The sequence below is a fragment of the Sebastes fasciatus genome, chromosome 14 (assembly GCF_043250625.1).
Source record: "Sebastes fasciatus isolate fSebFas1 chromosome 14, fSebFas1.pri, whole genome shotgun sequence".
NCBI lineage: Eukaryota > Metazoa > Chordata > Actinopteri > Perciformes > Sebastidae > Sebastes > Sebastes fasciatus.
Window position 1 is genome coordinate 9245640 of NC_133808.1, and position 26774 is coordinate 9272413.

At 40.0% G+C, this 26774-nt stretch overlaps 1 protein-coding gene across 4 annotated transcripts in view; it reads right to left on the minus strand.

The window, feature by feature from the left end:
- The window catches only part of plekhm3 (pleckstrin homology domain containing, family M, member 3), a 53055-nt gene that overhangs the window by 8549 nt on the left and 17732 nt on the right, over positions 1-26774 (minus strand). For 3 of the 4 annotated variants that reach the window (XM_074658497.1, XM_074658495.1, XM_074658498.1), the window contains exons 4-7: positions 17925-18070; positions 16682-16875; positions 10994-11057; positions 380-537 (exon numbers count right to left, since the gene is read on the minus strand). In XM_074658497.1, the coding sequence (XP_074514598.1) occupies positions 380-537; positions 10994-11057; positions 16682-16875; positions 17925-18070 (562 nt within the window). Of the gene's footprint in view, positions 1-379; positions 538-6227; positions 9023-10993; positions 11058-16681; positions 16876-17924; positions 18071-26774 lie in introns of those variants that run through there. The other variant, XM_074658499.1, reaches the window with a different exon arrangement.

The following is a 26774-nucleotide window of genomic DNA, read 5'->3' on the forward strand; positions in this document are numbered from 1 at the left end:
TAAAAAAGAACTGGTGTTCCTGGTAAGTTTTAGATCAAAGTCTAAGCTGTCAACTCAAACACACAAGTTACATTGGTAGCTAGCTACAACTAAAGATTGTACAGGTGTTATATTGGCTGTGTGTGACGAATAAAACGCTCACAGTGACCTTGACCATTGACCACCAAATTCTAATCAGTTCTTCCTTGAGTCAAAGTGAAAATATGTGCCAAACTTGAAGACACTCCCTCAAGGCGTTCCTGAGATATTGCGTTCACGAGAATGTGACGGACGGTTGTCACCAGCGCAGAGGCAAAATAAAATCTAAATCAATCATACGTTCATCTATAAATCAATGATCAAGTAATTGTTCAAATGTGTAGAAAGGTTCTATCTGTACCTCTTGGTGGCGTTCTCCTGGAAGGGGTAGATGACCTGTCCGGTCTGGCAGAGCTCACAGATGAAGCCTTTCTCTCGACACAAACTGCAGCTGAAAACGTGGGAGCTGGCAAACTTGATCACCTTGGACAGGAAGGGAGCCAGTTTTCCATCAATTACCTGGAGGGTGAGGAGAGAGGGATGAACGGGGGAAGAGGAAGAAAGGAAGAACATGGTCAGCAACAACAGAGACTTAAAAATGTAATAGAGGTATATAAAGTACCATACTGGCTGTCAGCAACCTCAACACAAACTGATGCAAAAACTGAAAGGCCCATCAAGGAATCTAGTTTGAAGGCTAAAAACAAACAGCCTTCCTGTAACAGCAGTTTTTACTCCTTTTTGGCAGGAATTTCTGAACTCTGAATAGTTAGCATAGCAGCACAAGTATTCTCCTTCTGCTTTAGGGTAAGTTTCAATCAACTGCTACAATCTATAGGTGATTAAATGTAGTAAAACATGCTTGAGAGGGTCAAAAAGGCCGGTAACTGTTTGACAAAAAGATCAGAATGGATCACAACACAACACAGATTCGTTTGAGGCAGTGTGAATTGAAGAAAAGATATGAAAAGACTGAAAATGTTTAAACGTGAGCCAAACAATCTGAACATGAGAAACATGAGGGGGGAAAAGGTGAAAACATTTGAAATCAGTTCAAAATGTTTTTTACGGGATAGATTAATTTCAAAACTAATTTCAAAATGACTGCAAGAGAGAAGGATTCCTCTTTGGCTTGGAGGAAAGACTGGAGACAGAAGGAGAGGAAACTGAAGGAAGGAAGGAAGAAGACGGTAAATGAGGTGAACGCCTTTTAATGGCAACGCTTGGCAAGGTCCTTTAAGAACTGAGGCGGGGGTTTTGGCGGCGGGGGTCTGGAGATGTATTGTACTGAATAGACAGTGGATGACTCAGAGGAAAAAAACAGTTTGTGAATAGAAAAGCTGTGCAGAATCTCAGATAGATATAAAAACTCAAATGGTTGTATCACATTCATAATGCAGAACAGAGTATGTGAGACACTGAGTATAAAGTAAGAGAAAGAGTGGTAGAGACACAATATACAAGAGAGATCTTGAGAGAGAGCGAGAGCCTGTATTCAGATACAAGTGGTTCCACCTGGCAGAGCTCTGGACCTCCCAATTATAACCTCCTTCATGCTGTTTGTTACACGACGAGGACGAGAGGAGAAGAGGAGGATGTGATGGAGAGAGGAGGAAGGAGCCACACACAGAGGGAACATAGAGGTATACTGATCCTGTTTACAGTACGTCGAAGGCTTTCACCATAACAACCCATGCTGTGCAGTGTGGTGTCAAATTATCAGTCTCAGACCAACATGAGGCGTTTTAGACACAATATCTCACTGATAAATAAGATATATTCCAGTCACCCTCTAACAGGACCTGTTAGACTCTTTACAGTAAAACAGATTAGAGCTGCAACCACAACATTTTATGTTGTTGCAAGAGTCCATTCATGAGAAAACAAGCAAACAATTACATAACGTTAAAGATAAAACGTGCCAATATTAGTCCAGACCTCTCAATCACTGCCCGTGATCGGATTTGTTCAATGATTCAAATAAGTATGGTGTTATGGCATCATTGATAGCCATTTCCCAGGTTGGAGAACAATCGTCCAATCACAGAGCTTTGTCTTTGTCATCTTCCTTGATGTCTAGCTACCGACACACCGGCTACATCCATGAAAATAAGTGACAGAAAAATGGCTACAGAAATAGAGAAAAGTACGGATAAGATTGACGCAGGTCGTACGAGTTGTTATGAGTCGACTTACAGAAATGACTCATCATAATTCTTTGATCTTTGTGAAAAAACACTAGTAAGCACAACGACAGCTTTCATGTTGAGTGAAACTGACATTGGTAGGACAGATATATTACTCACTACACTTGCTTGAGTAAAAGCGATCATTTGTTTTAGGGGGAAGAAGAAGACTTTGTGTTGCCAAAGTGCAAATCAATCCACCTGAAGCTATAGTTTTTGCAGTGTGTCCCGCACCGTCGGCTCTAGTCGGTCCGTGTTGGAGGCTTTTTGGCCGTTGGCTGTAGTCTTTGCGGTGTGTTCGAGTGCAACTTTTTGGCCAAGACACAAGCGACGCAACAGGCGGCCTTCTGTGCCAAGAAACGCAGCAATGTGGTTCTTCTCGAGAGAAGAAGAAGAAGACTGCAAGCTGGTCAACATGGATATAAACGTTCAATTGAGTAAGGAAATGCATTCAACATGTTTGTTAGAGCTCAAGGATACACACAAGGAGTTTTGGTAACACTGAATAATGAACTTTTGTATGTTTGCGAGAAAACTCCACAGGGCTACTTTAAATAAAAACTGTCTTCAAACTGCTTTGTAGCAAAATATATGGCAGATTCCTTTCACTGAAAATGACATTAGCTGGATGGATACAACACAAGCCACTAATTGGTCAAATAAATAGAAATCCAGAAATATGCCAGGGTTTCCGCCAGTGTATTGCAACGTCCAAAGGCCCGACGGGCCAAACCATCAGGGATTTATGTATTTCTAGGATGTATTTTAAACTAAAATGTGTTATACAGCTAGCGAACTCCTTTAAGGAATAGCTCAGTGCGTAGGTTGTGTGCTTAACGTTAGTGTCGGTGTGTGCAGTCGAGAGAGAGAGAGAGACAGAAAAGGATGGCGCACATTGGGTTTGTTTACTAGAAAGTTGTTTGTTAGGCCTTAAGCCTAAGTGTCCCTAATTAAATTGTTCTTTTGTACTTGAGAACAAGCTCAGTCCAGTACAGACGATAAATGTTTCCAAGGCAGACAGACAGGTACTGAGAGTGACAGACAGATATTTAGTGTCCCCACACTAAACCTAAGCAGCCCTGCTCAGCCCGGTCCAGCCTGGTCCACATGACGAATGGCTCTCCTGATGGAGGCTGACAGGCTCAGTAATTAAGGCCCTCTATAATTGGACTGGGCAGAATCAAACGACTGGCAACACGGCTCTGGTGGCTGACTGGTACTCTGGAGGACGGTGGGAAAGATGGAGGGCGGCACAGAAAGATGGATGGATGGATGGAGAGTGAAGGAAGGAACAGACAGGCGAAAAGAGTTTGTACTTGTACGTGTATGAAGCCTGGATGCAATCTTACATTATAAATTACTCCACAAAGATTTAAAAGTGATATTATTATCACATTTACTTCTCTAAATTCACTATTTTTTTCCTGTTTTCTTAAAATTCCCATTAATCTGCTATTGCTTGCTATAAATATCCAGTGACCATTTTATTTCCTACACCAAAGTACCAAAGTAGAACTGGCCAGCAGGGTCACACTGGGACAATCATTCAGGCAGGAACCTCCAACTTCAACCCTATTAATTTGTACTCTTGCCCACATCCAACAAGGACAACAATGAAGCCAAATATTGATGGCCGTCCTGAGTGTCTGGGCCAACCAGCAGCCAGCCAGCTCGTAGACCCCTCAGTGCTCTGATGGGAGTTCAGGGTCGACTGGTTTGGATTAACTTCTGTCTCCAGAACAGACAGAAGTTGTTGACATTTGGATTCTGCAAAATGATTAAAGAGTCCTTATGAGGGGGTCGGCACAGGTCGCAAGATAAATTGGAGGGGCTTTGAGATGATTAACAGGGTGGCAAGGAAAAGAAGAATAAAAACATATTTCTGTTAGACTACAGTTTCTATGACTTTTTTTTTTCATGGATAGTTTTAACTCTTCAGGTATCGAAAATGATTCAAATAAAACAATCTGAGAAAGTTAAAATAACTCTTAGGTGGGTTGCAAGCAGACATTGCTTCTTGTTGCTGGATCAACTGCCTTATGTCCACACTGGCCTTATGTCCACACTGAATTGACAGCGCAAAACAGTGTGACAGACAGCAGATTTTATGACATTTAAGACGACAATATCCCTTTTTAAAGAGCCCTGCCAAGTGTGTTCTCCTAAACAAACATACGCTATTTATTTAGGCTGTTTCAGGTTAAATGACCACCAAATCCCCCCAGGGAACACACGAAAGAGAGGGGGTGGCAATGAGAGGGAAAAAAAGTGAGTTAACAAGAGAATAAAACGTAATTTACCAAGCGCAGAAAGCAGAAATAAAAATATGCATTAAGCACTCGGCAGATTGTCTCCTTTTTCAACACAGTATGTCTCCTTTTCATTCATTCATTACATCAGACTCAAACCCAAATTAAAAACAAAGAACAACAGGATGACTTTGTATTGTATTTTGCTTGTGTGTGAAAATTGTCTCAATTGTGTCATCGGTCTAAATTCACCTTATCTTCGCAGCTCTCCAGATGCGGTGGAAACGCAATCAAGAATGCACAAAGTTACAAGTTTAGTTCCTGTGGTTCAATAGTTTCTGGAACTATTTGAAAAGAGCCGTCTGAAATTTCTGATTTGGGTACAATCAATCCAGACTTGCAGTAATTGGCATTGTCAGCCTGAACTGCTAACCAGAGCAATGACACTGACACCTTATTTCGGAAACAAATATATACCGTAGTCAATGGCAAGACACAATTATTTTTTATATCCCGTTTGAACTGCGCCATGAATCACACATATGATGTTTGTCAATTTAAAACATAATTTTGCAAGTCAAGAAAGTCGCAGTTTGTTGTAAAACTGTTGAAGTATCAGACAGAAAGACTAATTAGAAAGACGACACACACAAAAGTCGCGGACGTCCCCAGACGTCTCTCTCTCCGTGAAGCTACGATGCCTGTGTGTTTCTTACTGTGATGAACTCACACCAGCAACGGGTCTCGCTCGTTCTTTCTCTTCCCGGCTGATAAAAAGACCAGAAGTCGCTGGATAAAACACATCAGGTAAGATAACGTTTCACTTGTGCGTGGAACATAGCTAAGTTGGCTAACGCTTTCTTGCTGGCTGGCTAGTGTTGGTGATGTATGTTGTGCGAGACGAGGGATGTAGTTCACTGAGCGGATTCACACAAAACTAAATGATACCACGACAAACCCACGACGAACTACGACTTTCTTGACTTGCTAAATGATGTTCTAAATTGACAAACATTATATGTGTGATTCAAATGGGATCCAAAAATGATTTGTCTTGTTGTCTCCATTGACTACTGTTCATATTTTTTCTGAAATAAGGTCCCATGGGGTCCAGCGTAAGAGGCATGACTTGGGCTCTCTATTGCAGTGTCAGTCTGCTGACCTTCTAAAAACGTTGCACTATGTAGAGGACACAAAAAAAAAAAGTCTATGGGTATGTCAACAGAATATGTTACTGACTTCAACTTTAAAAGCATCTGCAAAACAGCAGCAGTATCCGTACCAGGATTAAAAAACAAATGTAGAATTTGCAAACAGTGCAATATTCACAGGTCCATATTCAAAATATGGTTCTACAGCAGCCAACAGGACAAACCCTCCTTTACACTCTTTCCCTATAAACACCACCCAACACACACACACTTCACCTCCTCTCCCTCCATCCATCCTCTCAAACTCCTCCCCCTCCAGTTCAACCTCTTTTTCTGCTCCACGCAGAGTCTTTGTGCTCCAAAACCTCCTAATCCCCTAAAACTGCTGTTTAACAGCCGTTCGCCTGCCCTCCTCTCTCTCTCTCTGTCACACATTCACACACACACATAGAGAGGGAGAGACTACCGCAGCTCCATTGAGGAACTAGAAAGCCAGCTGGGATTACATGGCTGGAAAGACCAGCTCTGTTTGGATAACACCCTCTCCTCTCTCTCTCACACACACACACACACACACACACATATATATATATATAGAAGACTTGATGTATGTTGGTTGTCAGTGTTTGCGTGCTGGAGTGTCTTATCAGGGGGTTCCACACATTTTTGAGTAACCTACCAGATGAGAAGATGGACACATTTTTACTGGCGATACCCGTTTTTTAGATTAATAAACAAACCTTAAATAAATTATAAATGAAAAGCAAACATTTTCTGTTAAAGGTCAAATTAAAAACCAAATAGGATATAGTGACAGTTCTATAAAAATAACTTTTTTTATCATATTTGCTCAACGTTACCGACTGCAGCTTTAAAACATTTATAACTCAGGTGATGTTGGTCAAAAACATGTGGTACAAATATGAAACATAACGTGAATACTAAGGACCCAAACATACAATGCTTGCATTTAAAAAAAAAAATAATAATTATAAACAGGCTCTTCTTGTGAAGCTTCTAAAGTCAAAGTGATGCTCAAGTTAGCCGCTGGACAGGTCTGAATTTAGCTGGAAAATTAGGGCTGTCAAAGTTAATGCGATAATAACGTGTTAACGTTAAATTAGTTTTAACACCACTAATGTCTTTATCACACTGACGCAATCGATCTTTCGGAGGTCGTAGCGAATTCAGAATGTGGACAGACGAGCTTGTCACAAAGTCGGTTAAATAGCGAGGAAAAACTGTCATGACCATTTTCAAAAGGGTCTCTTGACCTCTGACCTCAAGATATGTGAATGAAAATGGGTTCTATGGGTACCCACGAGTCTCCCCTTTACAGACATGCCCACTTTATGATAATCACATGCAGTTTGGGCCAAGTCATAGTCAAGTCAGCACACTGACACACTGAAAGCTGTTGTTGCCTGTTGGGCTGCAGTTTGCCATGTTATGATTTGAGCATATTTTTTATGCTAAATGCAGTACCTGTGAGGGTTTCTGGACAATATTTGTCATTGTTTTGTGTTGTTAATTGATTTACAATAATAAATATATACATACATTTGCATAAAGCAGCATATTTTCCCACTCCCATGTTAATAAGAGTATTAAATACATGACAAATCTCACTTTAAGGTACATTTTGAACAGATAAAAAATGTGCGATTAATCACGATTAACTAAGGACAATCATGCAACTAAATTGTGATTAAATATTTTAATCGATTGACAGCCCTATGTAAAATACTAAAGTAATCCATCAAAATACCCAAAATATCCGTTTGTAAAAATGAAAATGAGTTCATAGAGTACTAAATGTACCTTCGTCATTTCCTTATCAGTGCTCTCACAAACAAATAATGTCACAATTACATTAGTGCCACTTTATAAATCACCTCAAACCTAGTTTGGTATTTCTGTATACTGCAACTGCTTCACCCTGGCCGATTTATCCGTCTAGCTGTAATTTAAACATTTTTCGGGGGTGAACTAAAGCCAGATTTATGGTCGATGCAAAGGGGCAACATACATTTAGATTTATAGTTCAGCGTCGGTTTTCTCAAATTGATTGCACCACCGCAGGCATATCACGCCATATCATGTTTTAATCATACTCCACACAGCAACTGTGTTCACACTCTTTTATTCACTTTGTGATACGAGCGACAGTGGGAAGGTACGCCTCGTGTCATTACTGAATATGAGACTATTCGGTGCCGTCGCGGTATTTCCGTTGTTTCATTCACTGTTATAGTGAGCAGGGGGCTGCAGTGAGCAGAAGGTTAGGTATTGTTAGAAGTGTGAAAACGAGATGATAACCAAGCTTTTACTCAACTTGCTTCATGTCTCAATAATCTCCAGCAGCATCAGTAACGTGTAGGAGAAAACGGAAGCAGCCCAAGCTGATCAATCACAGCTTTAACAATAAAAGCCCTACATATACAATACTCGCAGGTGAGTATTTCGCATTTTTGTGTTGTTTATTCGCCACGCCCCCGATGTGTAAAAGCCTTAACATTGTGCATTTAAGGATAAATGTTCCACCCAAACTCAAAGCCATGAGCAGAAGCTGCAAATCTTTCTGAGAACTTTTAACATTTACTTAAGAGGCCTCTGTGTGTGTCTGGACAAGTGTGAGTGGAGAGGCATGCCTGGCATAGAGGGAATGCCAGAGTATCACTGTGGGAAGGCTGCTGAACACACATACCTACTTCCCTTCTACTTTAGTCCTCACACAAAACCCTAGAAACAATCCTTAAAACCAGCAGAGGAAAAGGGCAGAGTGTCCTTAGACAAACACATATGTTTTCTCCAAATGAACTGGCTCCTAATGGGGGGATATGGGTGGTGAATAGACTTAGTGTGGTCCAGGGTTTAGCCAGGGGAGTTTAGCCTTCACTGACCTCTGAGCTGGAACAAAAAAAGCCACGTTGATTAAGAGCGTCATTTTATTCAGGAGGTGAATCAAAAGAAACAAGCTTGTTAATATGGAAAACCAATTAAGAGGCAGAGTGCTTGAGAATCTCCAAGAGAGGGGAGAGAGAGAGGGGGGAGGCTAGAGGGGGAGGGAAAGAGAAGAAGGAGCGCTGCAGACTCCGCCTATTGTTAAAATTAGTACTAAATCAGCAGTTTGGGGTTTATGAGTAAATCACAGAGTTTAGCAGTGAAAGAGAGAGCGAAGGACACACACACACACACACATAACACACATGTGTGTGCTGAGCGTGTGTGAGGCCAAGGGGATGTTGGGAAGAATGGAGGGATGTCACGCTTTGTTTTTCTGCCTGTTGATTCTGAATGTAACCAATTAGTGAAGCAGAGAGACACAGAGTGTGGGAGTGGAGGAGGAGGACGAGGAGGAGGACGGGGAGGAGGAGGGGGTCCAATCTCTTTCACCGTGAGAGTCTGTGGCCGAGCTCTGAGTCAGGGAGGGAGGGTTGAAAGGAAAAAAATGGGGCAGGGTACAACATAATGAACGTAATGACAAACAAAAGAACTTTTCAGTCATTTGTGGTCGCTTTCCTCTGACCCCCCCAACTCAGTTTGACAACTAGATACTAAACTGCTGAAAGGCCAGGACTAAGCTATTGAAAAAAACAAAACAGTTTCTCTACTTTCATATTAAACACATTTTAATTCTCCAAAAAACACATTGGGCGTTGTAACTGGTATCAACAGGCAGGCACACTGGTAGAGATATGCCATTTGATAAGAAAATCTGGCGATTAGATAAGCGATAACGGCAGAGTTAAAGGTTTCCACGATGCCAGATACGAATTCCTTCCACCGACACCATTGTTTTCTTGGATCAGGACACTTGAAAGAGCTAACCCTGTTCTAAGTAGGGCTATTAGAAGGTATTACCCTCTCTTATCACTGTTATGACATGGACTCTTGCTTGAGAAACAAAGGTTGTGCCCAAATAAGGTTGGCATTATTTTATATATATTTGTCTGATTGTCAACAAATCAAATGAAAAGATTAACAATGTGTTAGTTTGATTCTCAGTATTTTCTTACTGAATAATATTTAAAAACAAGTCACAAATATAAAGGCTTAATAATCTACTAAAACATTTGGGCATTGTAGTTTTCAGCAAATGTTACATTGTATTTGTTGGGGACTATTTTAAGCAGCGGATTAATACATATTTGGTGCTCTAGTGCAGTGTTTCCCAAACTATTTTCTGGGGACTCACTTTTTAAAAGTGACAAACCATCATGACCCAATTCACAATAGGCTTTATCTATGAATCGTGAGAAGAGCGAATTTGTGCGTAAATGAACGTTTCTGACCATTTTTACTGCCATTTCCACATCACCTCATATTATCTTGAATATGTAAACCAGACATTTAGAATATAAATCACAACTTTCTTTTATGCACGTGTTATTGAAAACATATACACGTGTTAAATACTTCATTGACGAGACCAAACAAATGCATTTATGTAGAGTTAACCGGCTCTCGTTTTTTTTTCTCTCACTAGTGAAACAAACTGAATGTACGCGAGCCTTTCATATTAGATTCAATGTTATAAGTAGGCAACAATTATCAGAACAATACGAACATTCAGGCTCCCTCATGTGGCTCAAAGGTGTACTGCAGATACAAAAGAAAAAATTCAAGGGAAAAGATTCTGCAAAATTATAAGGCGCCTCTAATCAAATTTCCATGACTGCTCTAGTGAGTATTTGGGGCCGCAGGACGGTGTCGGTGTGATTGGGTCAAAATACATTCCAGTGTGTGGGTTCACAGTAATGAAGTAATATGTTACCAAGTGCAACAGTGTGGCTCACTGATGTGATCACGAAGTATCACGAAGGCTCCGATTGTTTCTCCAACCAGCAAAACAATCTTCAAACACTAGACATTTTTAATTGTTAAAAAAAATGTAGATGTGGGCAGCAATTTGTAGATCTGGAACTAAGCTACACCCAGTTAAGTTTAACTAAACTTATTATATATTTTATTCTAAATTAAACTTGAAATATTTACCTAAACTAATCCTTATCATTAAAAAAGGCTTGTTGAAGAAGTGAGAATCAGTCCGATCTGAGGTCTGAACCGAAACTGATTAATGCAAAGTCAGTTTAGCTTTCATACCAGTTTCAGTTCATGTTAGACATGTGAATGGCATCACTATCGAAGAATTATATTGCCAAGAAGTGAAAGTCAACTGTTCGTTCCATTGCAACCACAGCGCCCAGCAGCAAAGCTACGCTTCCGCCATTTTGGACTGAAAGCGTCTACCGGACACAAGTGAAACATCTGCTTAAAAAGTGCAGTACAAAAGTAAAATTAAATATTTTTATTACATTGTCAATTTCTACTGAAATGGTCTGTGTTAAAGAATAAAATATTATAAATAAAATAAGTGTGTGTGTACCTGCTGCAGGTCAGCCATGGAGTACAGGTGGATGTGCTGTAGCAGGTATTCCCTGGGGAAGATTCTGTGAATAGACACACAACAAAAGTCTTAATACATCATTCTCTGAGAAGCAGGTCATGAGTCAGAGTATTTAGCATATTCATCAGCACAGTGCCACAAACACTCATCAACACCTCACCCTGCAGGCAAAATAAGAACCACAATTCCCAGTTTGCTCTGCCAACAAAAAAAGGTCAAGGTAAAATGTATCATCTGTTATTGTGATTGTTTTCATATGGAATACTCAGTAAACAGAGGAACCACATTATGATACTTCAGTGCTACGATTTACACAATAAAGAAGAGAATGCACTTTATCGTCCCGCAAAGGCAGGACATTTTTATTTGAAAAACAAATAGATACAAAAACAAACAAAAAACATTTGTAAGATTTTGGTTGTGCTTATTAGATAAAGTGCAATGAATGATAATAAAGTACAATCTCATGTATAAAGATGTGCATTTTTTTATTATATACATTAGAATTGACTACATTTATTTATTTATATTTATTTTATTTTTTTATATTTATAAGTGAATCTGTGCAGGCCAGGTTTTAAATAATAGGTCCAATCTTGCAAACATATAAATATGGAACCACATATGTTCACATGCACACAGTTAAATATGAGCATTACACTGATTTAATGTCTAACAACCAGCCTTTCAGTCCATAGAGCTAAACAAAGTAATATTATTAATCTAATAGTCAGACGCACTCCATCTTCTGACATTATGTGACAATACACAGACAGGAGAGTGTGTGTGTGTGTGTGTGTGTGTGTGTGTGTGTGTTGTGAGACCTCCTCTCAGGCCACTAAGATGGATGGCACCATGTTAAATCCTGTCTAAGCTGTGATGAGTGTCACCAAAACACAAGTATGTGCATGTATTCATACACGTGTGTGTGTGTGTGTGTGTGGGGGGGGGGGGTGTGTGGGGGGGTGCGCGTGCGCGATCCAGACACCTCATGGTGATAGGCACCTCTGATAAACTACTCTGTTTGGCACGTTACCAATGGTTACCACATCAGCATTCATAAGACTATACACACACACACACATATTAACACACACTAGCTCCTTGTTGATTGTGTAGTGGGTGCCCAGTTGAACACACCTTTAAAGTGTGTGCCAATCTTGATAAAAGCACTTGAGAATGAACTCATTTTAGGATTAGATTACAAGCAGAAGATACACAGATTCATGCATATATACAACAAATGACAATATTTGTAGACCTGATAGTATTTAATTCCATATTTCATTTCACTATCCTCTGTGTACTTCCAGTCCAGCAGACACACCTTTGATTGAAATTCTGTTATCGCTCAGTGATTATGATCGTGTGCTGAAGGAGGGTCTGATCTGAGTGTGTGAACCATCAGATGTAGGAAGTCCTGCAAATATGTATGTGTGTGTGTGTGTGTGTGTAGGGGGTGGATAAACTAAACACAATCACAATCTAATGCAAACCAAAGCCAAATCTTATCGTTATCAAACTTATAACGTTCAACTTGTGTTGACACAGTGTCAAAGAAGTGTTGATACAACATTTTGGATGCTGTAAGTTTGCGGTGTTAATGTTTTAATGATTCGTCAACCATCATTTACTGACATGAGGTGGATAAGGACGAAGTTGTTGAATTGGAAGTTACTGTAGTTCTACAAAACAAGAGATAAACAACTACATTTGCAACTTGCTCTTACTCCTACAAGTATTGCTACTAGTACCTACTACCTTATACGAACCTCAATACTATTACAATTCCTCCAAAAACCAAGAATAAAGCAGATCACATAGAAGAAAAGAGAAAAAAAATATGATTGTTCAAAAAGAATAACATACATTTCTATTGCAAGCACTGGATACTATTTAGCAACCATCTACTAACACCTTAGCAGCCACTGATAATCACCCAACCACTTACTGGCAAAAACTAGTAAACATCTAGCAACCACCTACTAGTACCCAAGAACAGCAACCTGCAAATAACACCCTAACATCCACATCAAATCATAGCAACGACAGTATGATATAATGTACTGTAGCCATCAAGTGCACATTATACTTTGAAATCAGAACCCATTGTTTCATTAGTAAATATGCAACCATTGTAAACATTATGCACCATACCATGCTTTATAGGTACTTATACCATGGTCTGGGTGAATACTCGATTCTGATTGGCTGCAGGGTGTCCATTAATCCCTGATAATGGACACCTACAGTACTAAGTAGCTCCAGCTCCTGTCTGTTCACCGTTCTAAATTAATGTGCTGGCTCGAAAAAAAATCGGAATATCTTATTTACAACACGGAGTGTAAAGTTAGTCCTTCAGTGCCTCATCCTCTGAACACCACACATCCCATAAGCAATGATTGTCTTGCGTCCCATTCGCTATTCAACTCACTACTTAAGGCTGAGGCAGATAGAACATTGCCTCTCGTTTGTTCGCGATATCTTGATATTGATTTGGGGACAATGACATAGCTGGATAGCTAGCTGGTCTTGTTGTTAAACATACTGTCAAATTATATTTACAGTTTTTTAACCGTACGCAATGTAATTGACTTTGAATCTTGCTAGTATAACGTTAGCTTACAAAATGCATAAAAATATAAATTAATGGTCTTATTTTTCTTTCTTTGGCTACTGACCATGGTATAAGCGGGATAATTTCCTTCGAGGTGTCCATGATCAGGAATTAATGGACTTCGTGGAGGCAACTGTCCCCCGTCGTCCATTAATCCCAGATGATGGACACCTCGTCGGGCATTATCCCTTACATATAGCACAGTTCATGCTATATGCACCTATATAGCACGTGCCATGTTACATTGCAACAAGACATCAAGACAGCCTCATTTACCTCAAACACAATTACAGGGTTATTTACTAAGATCGATTCCTACCGTGACAGAATTTTGATAATAAAATAACAGAAGACAGTTTTTACCCTGCATACAAAGCAAGTCAAAACTTACTTTGCAACATAATACCAAAGATGTAATACCAAAGATAGAGTTTGAGAAGTAATGCACAGGGGCCCAAAATACAGTGCTCTCTAACTTACGGCCTTTAGTGCCTCACGTGGTTGTGTGTGCGATTGTGTTTCCATGGCTTTCTGCATGTATGCAACAGACATCTCTCTTCAGATCCCCCTCTGAAGTAGACTGATGACTAAAGGAAGGTTTTAGCGCCACGGCCCTCATCAATCGTGCAGTGTTTGGAAGTGGCGGGGCACTAGCCGGCACTAGCTAATGGGACAGAAGTAAACACAGAACGACATGATGCTGCTCGTCTCTGTATTGCAACAGGGTACGACTAATATGTTTTGTTTTTTTAAAGGCTGATTATAATACCAGTAGTTCTGGTTTGAAGCTACTTGGCAAGCCAGAGAAAAAACATTAAAACTCTCAATGAAGTGTTATATTAATCCGATTTTATCACATGTTGATATTCATTGACAATCAGGGTGTGTGATTCTTAAACTGTAGCTAGCATCTGCCATCTGTAGCCTTTGACATTTTGTCTTCTGTGTGTATACTCCGCTTGACAAATTAGTGAAATAATAACATCTTTACTCGTCGTAACTGTGAGGTGACAAACAAAGCTTTTTTTTACTTAGCTGAAATATAATATTTTGGTTTTCCTGTGACTTGCATTTACTGTAAATAGAATGTTAGTTAAACCAAATTACAGCACCATCTTAATACTATGAAGACATTTGTTGCGTTGACATTCACAAATCACATTTAAAAATTCAAACAGAAGTTTTTTCTTTCTTTTTTAGAAACCACGTCCTTGTTACTCCGGATAATCCACAGACCTCGCTGTGAACTGCCATCTTTGGAACAAAGAATAAGTCTCTAAAAAACAAAGCTATTTGCATGGTTCAATATTGTTACTGGTAAAGTGAGAAAATATGCTTTTTGTAAATTATCATGATAGATTCATTAAATTCCAGCCTGCCTGCTGAAGTGGGTGATTCTCCTTTAGAAACAGTCAGATCAGAGTGTATTAGTGACCTGGAGCGGGGCAAGGATCATCCATCAGCTCATAGACAAGGCTTTCAGTGTGGGACCCCACTCAGATAAACAGTCATCCCCTCTGACCGTCACACACACACACACACACACACACACACACACACACACACACACACACACAGGCACACATCTTTTATGTATATGCAGCATATATACACACAGGAATGCATGCAGATAAAAGTTATGGCAATATACATGCATGCACTCAGACACACACGTGTAAACACGGATCATACAGGGAGATGGTAACAGTCTGTGTCATCAATCAATCAACAGAGGGATACAGTCAGTGTGACACTGATGACACAAGCTGCTAATGTTGCACATGATAGTAGTAGCTGATGTGCACAGAAAATAACTTAAAAAATGGCTGGATATCTACTTGTCTACTCTCAATTGGAGTTCCCATGCAGACAGAACTGTGAACTCAACCTTTAAAACTGCAAGTGTACAAGACCAAACTCCTGCTGACTGGTCATAAACAAGTTCATAATCACAACCTCTGCCCTATTAGTTAAAAGGCCATTTGGGGGTATTTATTATTCTTTTTTTAGTTCATTCATTCATTCATTTCCATTTAATTAGAGCACTACATAAATTACATTGATACTGCCATTCAATGACACAAAGAGGATTATTCATTTTGTCCCTATAATACTAATAATCCCCCTTTCTTTTTCAGAAACTGCAGACCAGCTTTAGGAGATAAAGGAGATTGGGAATATTTCTATTGCCTCCGCACGGCTCTCAACATGGCGACTCATAGCTAATGTTGCTAACAGCACTAACAGTGAAAACAAAGGCAACAGTGCTGACATTGTTAATCTGGGGGGGGGGGGGACGAGAGGGTGGGCGCTACACTTCCACGACGGCGCAGTCAGTCAGGATGGCGCTATCAGCTGTAACCGAGAGCTAGCCAGTAGGGCACGCTCACATGCACTAAAAGGCACGCGCAGCCGGCTCAGCTATGTCACCAAACCACGGAGAAGCTCGGATTACAACACACACAGAGGGAGAGCGACTTCATTCTTTGCTGATGTAGATATTACTCCTCCATACCTTTAAACAGCAAATAGTTGTTTGCTGCTATATTAATGCTCTGGATATCGTATAGAGCACCTCGAAGTTGAACTGCAAGATGCAACCATGTCACACCCAATTGTATTGGCTCCTTGTACGTTATCTGCTTGTTTTAGAATTGATTTTAACCTCTATGCAGGTGAAGATGTATCATCTTTTAAATCTCTGTACAAAGCACATTGTGAATGCGTAAAATATGTGTAAAGTGCCTTAATATTGCTAAATTTTTTCTTCCCATTTGTTATATCAGACGTATTTATAAGGCTATTTAGCCTAATCACGATTGTGATTTCGCTATATTTTTGTGAATGATAGGCAAGCAAAAATAAAAAGTATACCTACAATACAAAATAATGTAAAGAAAATAACCTGTGATGAAGGTTTGCAAGTAGACGTTGCTTCATTTTAAGGGGTCACAAGCTCTAAATTACAAAGTGTTCTGAATTAAGACGCACTTTGTAATTTAGCCCTCCCCCCACCACCACCACCACAATAGACCTCACTGCCAACCTACCTTCGCCGGAGGTCCTCGGCAACGGTTGCTCGGCAGCTGAACAGGTAGGCCCGCAGTGACTGGAGCTGCTGACGGAGACGCAGCACAGTGCTGAGAGGCTCACAGTGCTCATACAGACAAGGGTTGAGCTGCTGGACATCCAGCAATGGCTCCTCATACACAAACTCCAGGAACTCCTTGGCCTGTTTAGACACCTGGAGGAGCACATCAAGAGTTTACATCAGGGTCACTGCACCAAGGACAACAGATATATGAGGGGTAATACCCGACAAGTTGCATTATCCATGATTGTAATGGATGATGCAGGGCTAAGAATCCGTACAAAAGCCTCTGAGACGACAGACAAGATATAAGGGATTAATTAGTGAGCTTTAGAGGTTAATTTTCTTTACCTTTGGACAGAGCCAGGCGAGCTGTTTCCCCGTTTCCAGTCTTTATGCTAAGCTAAACTAACGTCTCCTGGTTTGGTGGACAAACGTGAGTGGTATCAAATTTCATCATCAGCAATCTGCACAAGAGTCAAATGACCCTGGATTTTAGCAGGCATTTAGACTTAAAACAACCCTGCGTAAAAACAACGCGGAGGGCTGCGTTGTTGGGGGCGTGTTGTTTCAGGTACCGCTGAGAAATTAAATATGATCCAAGTAATAGATCTGTAAATTTGAAGGTGTATCAAACGCTAAAACACAGCGGTTAGGAACACTCAGAGACAGGATTTTACAAATCTGGAAAGTTATCACAGCTGCAATTATTTTATCAGCTGGTAAAAAGTAGAAATACAACATTCACATCACAATAATGACCATGAATGTGCGCTTGCATGCGTTTCATTGGCCACCGCAGCGCCATGCCAGATGACGTTGAAGTTGTTTTGCAGCAAAAGTTGAGCCTCTGCGTTGGCACAGAAAAGTTCTGAAACTATTTAACCTTTATTTAAAAAAACATTATCTGAAGAAAAGACTTTATAAAATGTGATCCAAATTGACTAGAATTTGTTAAAGCTTGCCTTGAAGACAACATGGCATCAAGACTCCCGGGAAACCTCTCACTTACTGGAAAACAGTGGCTCCTTAATGGTGCCCTAATGGTTTTATGCCTCCTAAAAACCCATTACAAGGCTTATTTAAGACCCAATGATACCCTGCTAATGTTCCAGTCGCTCTGATTAAGTTATAGAATAATAGTTAGAACGATACGTTGGGACGGTGGGTATTTTCAGATAGTTGTTGTGTGTGTTTTGCACCTTGTGCTTGCTGGTGTCCCAGTTGTGCAGCAGACGTGCTGGGATGAGGAAGGAGTTGTCTTGATGGCAGCTCTGGCAGTAGTACCAGCCGCTGTAATAGCAGACCTTTGCCTTTCCTCTGGAGAGACCGACTGGACGCTGACAACCTGAGGAGGAAGTAATTCGGTAAGTATGTATGTGCGTGTGCTTACACTTAATTAATAAACACATAATATGATTTGATGTCAACCTCTAGCATGTCCCTGTAATGAGGTAACCAGTTAAACCACTTTTAACAAAGAGTCAAAAGTGGGAATCAAACCAACACAACTATCTTCTATCTTAATGTGGAGCCAAAACATATTATCTCAGATTTATTGGACGCCCTGCATGTCATTAAAATCATGGCTTCAATAAAGAGATCTATATAAACTGCTCTTTATATCCATTTATGTGTCTTAAGGTGTTGCACAAGTCACCTTTTGGTGTCAACAGTCTGCTGCAGCTTAGATCAGGAGAATACAAAGGTTGAAGAGCAAATAACTTAACCGTTAATATGTGTCAGTTTATTGCCCCTCAGTAAATACCACGCTTATCCAGCCAAGTAAACCTGTAGATAATAAGGAGATAGTCCAAGTTTAAAAAGGAACTCTGACCCCAATAAGGTTATATGTTGTAACATAAAAAAATAACTGGGTGCTGGACACAACATGAGAAAAGAAATCAAAATAGTAAGCTCCACATTCACCACAAGTGACCAAGTGACACTGAAAAGTCAAAATGTGTTACTTCATGAACGTGCTGTCAATAATTTTTGAGTTGGGAGCTGACAGTGTGGGAACTTTACTGTTCTAGAATAAACCACTAAAATTGATTTAAAAAGACACATACGTATGTAGCCTGGACATATTTGCAAACTAAATGACAACCTTTAACCTTAACCTTATATTCTATATCATAAGGACAAGAAGAGAACACACCCTCACGACTGCTTTTCACCCCACCTTCGAGTGTGGCCTTTAGAAGAGCTATAAAACACTTTTGTTACTTAGTCACCAATTTTAGCCACCAAAGCCTAAAACTATATTTAAGTCTGCTGTATTTTTGTGGTATAAATCTATCTTTATATTTCAAGTCTCTAAATGTGGTGTTCTTTCTTGAGAAGTGCATAAATGATGTTACGTTTGACTACTAACTGTTACTGTTTGACTAATGTGGCTTCTATTGGTGTATTGTGTTTTTATGTGACTGTGTTTTAATGTGTCCTGTTTGGATGTGATATGTTGTTTTCCTTTTAATAGCAGTTTTTGTACATGCAAACCAAAGACAGATTTCTGCCTTTTGTGCGCTATTCTACTGATGATGATGTGCTTTTTCATCATGATGTGTTATTTGCTGGAGACGCAAGAAATACCAATAACATAACTTTTGGTTTTTGGGTGGAAATCCACCTCATTTTAATGTGTCCACTCTGCCATCAAACTCCTGAAACCACATGTACGTCCTTCAGTATGTCCAAAACTGGGAGCAATATTTTACTTATTCTTTTTCATCTTATTGTTAAGTGCATCTTCTACTATTAATATCCATTTTTTCCTAAATCTACCCGTCTTTCCCTTGAAGTAATCCCTCAGATAACAGAGTCTTCCAGTAGTCACAACACGGCAGCAGACTTCAATAAGCAAGTGTTTTGTAGACCTAAAAGACCAACAGATCCTCAGCTCTATTCAGCCTGATAGCTGCCCCACTCCCTGTATTGTCTTCTCAACTCTTTAAAGTTCATTCTCCACCCAAACACCCGGACCTGGTCTATGATCACGCACACAAACAGCTGAGCGCCACAGCACTGCGACAGGTGTCCCCTTATCCAACACAATCTCAGCACACATAGGGCCTGGAGGAAAACAGCAAGTGAAGAGAGGTAGAGAAGAAAAGAAACGGGAGATTGCTATCTAGGTTTTGGAAAACAGAGGCATGGAAAGCTACAGAGAAGAAGAGCGACAGAGGAAGAGAGACGTGTGTCAGCCTGTTTAGTCAGAGGTGCTTCAACACAAGAAACAGCACAGGCTGACAAAGGGAGAACAGAAAAAAGACAGAATGAGTCAAAGGCCATTGAGAGATGAGAGGAACGAAGGAATTATATGAAAGAAGAAGAAGAGTGAGATCAAACAAGGACAGATGAAGGCAGACAATAAAGAGAAAGAAGTTAGGTCGACTGCTTTTCTATCATAGACGAGAATCTGATGTCTGAAAAAGACCGACAATGGTGTAATCAGCACTGAGAGCTGCATTTGTGTTTTATATGCTTTAAAGAAGAAAAAAGTCAGTCACGCATTAAAGGAACAGTGTGTAACATTTCAGGTGATCTATTAGCAGAAATGGAATATAATATTCATAACTATGTTTTCATTAGTGTATAATCACCTGAAACTAAGAATGGTTGTGTTTTCGTTAGCTTAAAATGAGCCCTCCATATCTACATAGGGAGCAGGTCCTCTTCACAGAGTCCGCCAAGTTGCTCCGCAATGTTTCTACAGTAGCACAGAACGGACAAACCAAACACTGGCTCTAGAGAGAGCCTTTTGCGTTTTTACGTTACCTGAAAGCCACCGTAGTTTTCCGACACGCATGTGAAACTGCAGTAACGTGAGCCACAGAGTGCGAAACCGTGGTACCGCCAGCCGCCGTCTGACTTCCTTTGCTCCTAAAGTAGTGTTATTATGGTGAGGATGGCCTCTGAGCGAGGGGAACGGTGTTATCATGGTTTTGCACTGGGCAGGTCTCACATTACTGCGGTCTTGGAAAGAGAAGAGTGAGCGGAGGGGTACTCAGTTGGTTGCAATTTGGTTCGAGCAGGCTTTGGTTCGAGCAGGCTTTGGTTGAATGCTCTCCACACGGACCAAAACAGGCGGAACACATTGGCCGAAATGCAATCTCGAAACCCACCGGCCACCCACCCACCATCGTTTTTTATTGGTTTAAAATAAGCTTGTAAACTGGCTACTTGTGAAACAATCTGTCGTCTCTCATCTCCAAGACGTCGGACTGATAGCCGATGGGTTTGAGATTGGCCACACATAGACTGACTTATGGACAGGACTAGAGTTGTAACTATCAATTAACCTGTTGATTAATCCTTGGGTGAAAACGAAAAATGACGGTGACACCTTTACATTTTTTAATTTGTACGACCAGTAGTCTGAAACCTCAATGATAATTCCAGTTTATTACAATTTGGGTTTTATTTTCATAGTTTTGACAATCCATTTTATGATAGTATTCTGCTCATCGATGCAGACTGACCAATGAATCAGCTGGGTCGATATATCGGCTGAGCTTATCACAAATACAGTATATTGGTCAGTCAACAAGTAAAAAGACCAAATGAGGTAATTTAAAAACACACAGCGTCTACATCACAGTTTATCCACCAGCGAGAACTGACACTCTATCATGAGCCTTTACACGTGATTGCACCCAGTGAGCGTTATCTTTATCTCGAGTTTGCCCACATTGTGATCCAATCTCTTTATGCAAAATAGGTGGGTGGGGCTGGCAGACTACTAAATTATAGAGGAGAAGTTTTCCAGCACGGGTGCTAACTCAGCAACCCCTTTCAGTCACATGACCCTTGACTTGCATCTCACATTGGTCCCTCAAGGATCTTGCGAATGCTGCTGTTATGGGCTCTACTTACTTTTCCTTTGCCAAGGACTGGGCTGTCTGGAGTATTTTGAAGGGCAGCTTGAGTTAGGTTTCCTTCTAACTTAAATATTTTTCTTGTGAGAAAGAATGTGGCTAAACTGTACAAACTACATTTATATCCGTCACACATTTGATCACAGAGTGAGTCAGACCACCTTCAGATGTGGTCTGGCTCTTCTGATCGTATTCTGATTGCAATACTTTCTGCCATTTTAACCCTAAAACACTTAATTGAAGAGCTGTGTGCCGAACATGGCAGGTATCCATAAATCATCCACTTTTATCGCTTTAAAAAACTACTTTTCTTTTTCCTTTGGTTGAAATTTTTGCTTGTGGATAAGATGGAAAACAATAAAGTGTTATCTTACTGAAGGACCAATGATCGTATACATATGTGTAACTCTGTAGGCTAATTACAGCAGTGAGCTCATGCTGTTGTTGGGGTGGATGCTCTTTCAAAAAAACCACAGTCCACTGGTTGGGAGCCAGCAGGCAGCGGGGATGGTCAACTGTCAGAGAAACACTGTGTCACTTCGAGGAAGAAGCTGACCACCAGGCCGGCTTTCCTGCCAACTGTGGCCGCGCTTTTGGTCTGCTGCTATTGGGACCAGAGGAACAAAGACACATACGTATGTAGCCGCAAAACATTTGCAAACTAAATGACAACCTTTAACCTTAACCTCAAATTCTATATCATGAGGATAAGAGGTGAACACACCCACACATACTGAGGTAAATGCTCTTCACCAAAGCTGAGGCAGTCTATAAAGAGCTCTGCAGAGTAAAAGGGCAGTAAAGCCTCAACAGATAATGCATGTGGGACTAAGGATAAAACAACACTACGCATATAAATATGATGCTGACCAAAAGCTTAACAAGCAGCAAATCAACCTCGAGAGCCCTCTGAAGAGAGAACACTTAAGAAGACTGAAGCAACAAGGACAGATTGTGATGTTGTATAAAATAAATAAAAATACAGGACATATTTGTTGTGTTCCTACAGATAACTTGTGTATATTGTATGTTAAGCTTTGTTAAGTGAGTTAGTAAATACAGTAGCATAACAAAGTATGTACACAACAATTATATAAGATTATAAGTAAGTAAATTAACTAGTAAAAGTATACAATCAGTGTCCATTTTATTAGGTACACCTGTACAGTCTAATGCAGTGGTTGCCAACCTGGGGTCCTCAGGACCAAAGATCACTGGGGGTGCGCGAGAATTTGTCTGCTCTGAGGTTGTCAAAATTTGATTTGCACATGTATAACTAAAATCACAACACTGAATAATTTATACCAATGTCTGTGTATAAAATTATTTAAAACATTTCTTGCTACTTAGTAGGCCACATTGTGTTTAAACCCGGTATTTGTGCTCAGTTGCAGATAAAGATCGGGCCACACAAATATTATTAGTATTATATTATTAGTAGAATTACATTTGTTTTATTGTCCAAAAGTCAAAATGTATTGAAAAAAGATAGATGTAGTCATTTCCAAAATTCACAATATGTTTTTATCTAATGAAATATTCTGCTTCAATTCATAATTGTTGGGATTTAGCCTTTCAAAACGGTAAAAAAAAACTGTTTGCTAACACACTGACGAGTTATGATCATTAAAGAAAGTTGATTTATTTAAAAAAGACTAACTCATTTAATACACTGAGTTACTTTATTCAAACTGAGGATTTTGTTCGAGGATTTGTAATTTTTTTTTATGGTGGTGACGTCAGCTTTTCTTAGATACAAGTGGGGGCTTCAAGGAAAATAGGTTGGGAACCACTTGTCTAAACCAATCCGATACTGCTATGCCATACTTTTATGATGCCTATTAGGGCTGTCTTCGACCAAAGAAATTCTTAGTTGTCTAACACTCATTCGATTTTGTCGACTAAGCGATTCGTTGATTTAATCGACAAATCTGTACAACTCAGTTTCTCCACAAAGAATCCCACAAAAGCACCACTTTAAATCTTGTGTTTACCAGAGATGTGCTCCCGAGTTTCTTGTAAATAAGTCATTTAGCATGAAAAAAGCATGAAAAACAACTAATCAACTAAATGAAATCTTAGTCGACGAAGACCAAAAGGACAGATAAGTCGACTAATCGTGTGAGAGGGGGCAGCCCGGATGCCTATAATAGTTTTCTGGAAACTGTCATAGAGGTGTTAAAGGGGATATATTATTTACATTTTCAGGTTCATGTTTCTATTTTGGGTTTCTACTAGAACATGTTTACAAGCTTTAATGTTCAAAAAACACATTATTTTTCTCACTCTCTCTGTCTGATATACCTGTATTCACCCTCTGTCTGAAACGCTCAATTTTAGCGCCTGTCTCTTTAAGCCACCCCTCCCAAAAAAGCCCAGTCTGCTCTGATTGATCAGCATTTTCCTGTCTTCCGCATCTGAGCTGTGTATTCATAACCTTATTGATGAGCTTACTTTGGTAACCTATGTCACTTCTTTTTGCTAACGGCTGAGTGGGCGTTTCCATTTGAAAAAAAACAGGAAAAGATCGCAGATGGACCCGCCCTTTAATGAAAGTATATGTTTATTATTATTATTGGTGGTGTTGTACAGAAGTGTTTCTAATATTCTGCCCACTGCAAGTATGTAAATGGAAAGGACACAAAAATTACCATTCTCATACACTTCTCAATATAATGTAGTCCAGTACAACACCACCTTTAACTACAGCCTCCAATTCTCTCCATTTTCATTTACTACCACTACTTTGTTTTCCATTTTCAACAGATACACAACAACAACTTTCTTCATTTTTAGTGTAACTATTAATACTTTCTGCTGCTAACTACTTCCTCCATTAACAGCACAGAGTAACAACTGCTTTCTCCACTCGTCTCTGATCTTTTATGGGTCTTTCTGGGACGAAGAGAAAGAGGGACAGAGGGAAAAGATGAATGGGAATTCAAACGTAGCTCAAAGGTCTACCGATTGTACCGCAGCTCTCTGTAGTGAGAGAGGGTCACTTAGACCTGCCCGGGGTGAGCGTACGGGGGAGAGAGAGAGAGATAGAGAGACATAGACATACAGAAAGAGAGAGAGAGAGAGATGACATCAGGGCAAAAAAGGGGCTCACGCTTTCATCTGCCCGCCGCTGGTTTTAAACCACCACACCTCTGAGTGAGACACATTGGTGTGTGTGTGTGTGTGTGTGTGTGTGTGTGTGTGGGGTGGGTGTGTGTGTGTGTGTGTGCCGTATTATGTACATGTGTGTGAATTAAAACTGAAAAAACGGGAGAAGCTTGAGCTTTGATGTGTCTCATTCACACCGACCAAACACTCGAATGAAAATGTGCACAAATGGAGAGTACGAGTAAGACTGTGTGTGTGTGTGTGTGTGTGTGTTAGAGAGAGAGATAGAGAGAGACTGTCTGTCTTTTGATGTGAGCCCACCTCCTACTTCCTCGATTCCCTCATATCTACTGATTTCCACTTCACCCGAAGCCCCCCCTGTCCAACAGATTCACATGGTCTGTCGGGGTCCTGAGAATGTGCTCCAGTGCAACGACAGGGGTCACCAAACCTGAGGACACACTCTGCACAATTTGTGTGTGTCTGTGTGTGTGTGTGTTTGCGTGTGCGTGTGTGTGTGTGTTGCGGGGTGATGGGGAGTCATAGTCTTCAAACGAACACTAACCGTTTCCTTCAAAAAGAATAAAAAACACAGCAAATCCCATGTGTAATTAGCTGAATACATTTTACATTTTGATGTTAAATAACCAATCACTCGATATGTATGGATGGACGTAGCATGCATATGCAGAGGGCGGACTTGAAACAAGTTCAAAGAGAAACCAGTGGAAACTAAAGTAGCGTGCTGAACATCAAGAGATCTTGTTTAGATTAGTGGCTTCATATATGAATAATCCGATATGCATTCAGGTAAAACAACAGAGGATGAATGTTTTTGATGAATTAGTATTATGGGGTTTTAAGGAGCTGAGAGGAGTGTTAACATGGCCATCTACGGCCTTTTGACCCAAACTTTGTAAAGTGGTCCAATTCTGCAACTATTCATCAATAACAGACTACAACAGCCAAAGTATCAAATCTAGATTATTTTACTACTAACACAAATAATGTGCTATTTTAAAGAATAAGGCTGATTAATGTATTTTTCTTGCTCTCCACAAATCCCAGGAAAAGACCAAAACCAACAATCAACGAATTGATTCATCAATGAAAATATCGATACACATGAGAATCGCGATTTTATCTTTTGGGATACTGTTTTGATACTCCAAAACGCTGTATAGAATTTTAAATTCTCAGCCGCTGTTCTGTGTTTTAGAGTGAAGGTACGGGCATCATATAAAACAACAACATCTAAGGAATCCATTGGTACCAACCATGTCATACTTGCATGTTGCAAAAGAATCTAAATAATACTCCAAAGTTAAGCTAAATTTTGTAGAGGAAAAACTGGCATGGCCATTTTCAAAAGGGCCCATTGACCTCTGACCTCCAGATATGTGAATGAAAATGGGTTCTATGGGTATCCAGGATTTCTCCCCTTTACAGACATGCCCACTTTATGATAATCACATGCAGTTTTGGACAAAAAACATTATTTTTTTTGCATGCAGTACAAATATGTTATTTTCACCTATTCTAAAAATGGTGTATTTGAATATTTCTGCATACTGGGGTCCACAGTCTTGGAATTGCATTCTGTTCATGTGTGATGATGTTAGTCCCCATGGTAGCTACTTCACCTAGTGAGTTGTTTTTTTACTCAGATCTTATACATATGATGTGTTCTTTATACTATGACAGTTTTCCTAAAATTAGATTTGAAAAAAAAAATTGCAATATATCGCCTTGCTTACAGTATCGCATATCGCCAGATTCTTGCCAATACACAGCCCTACTCAACTCTGGGATGTACATAAAACTAAATAATTTAATGCAGTCCAAGTTGGATTCAGTTGAACCAACTGCCAAAAAGTCTGCCAAAAAGAAACCTTAGTCCGTCTCTAAAATACTTCCCTACCCTATCTGTGGCACTCAGCCCCAAGCCCAATGGTTCCTACCTACATCAATGCTGAGCTTCATTTTTAAAGTGAATAAGTATGTAGTGTAACAAACTGCATCACAGAAGTGTGACATTGACTAACCAGTATAGGTCTGCAACCA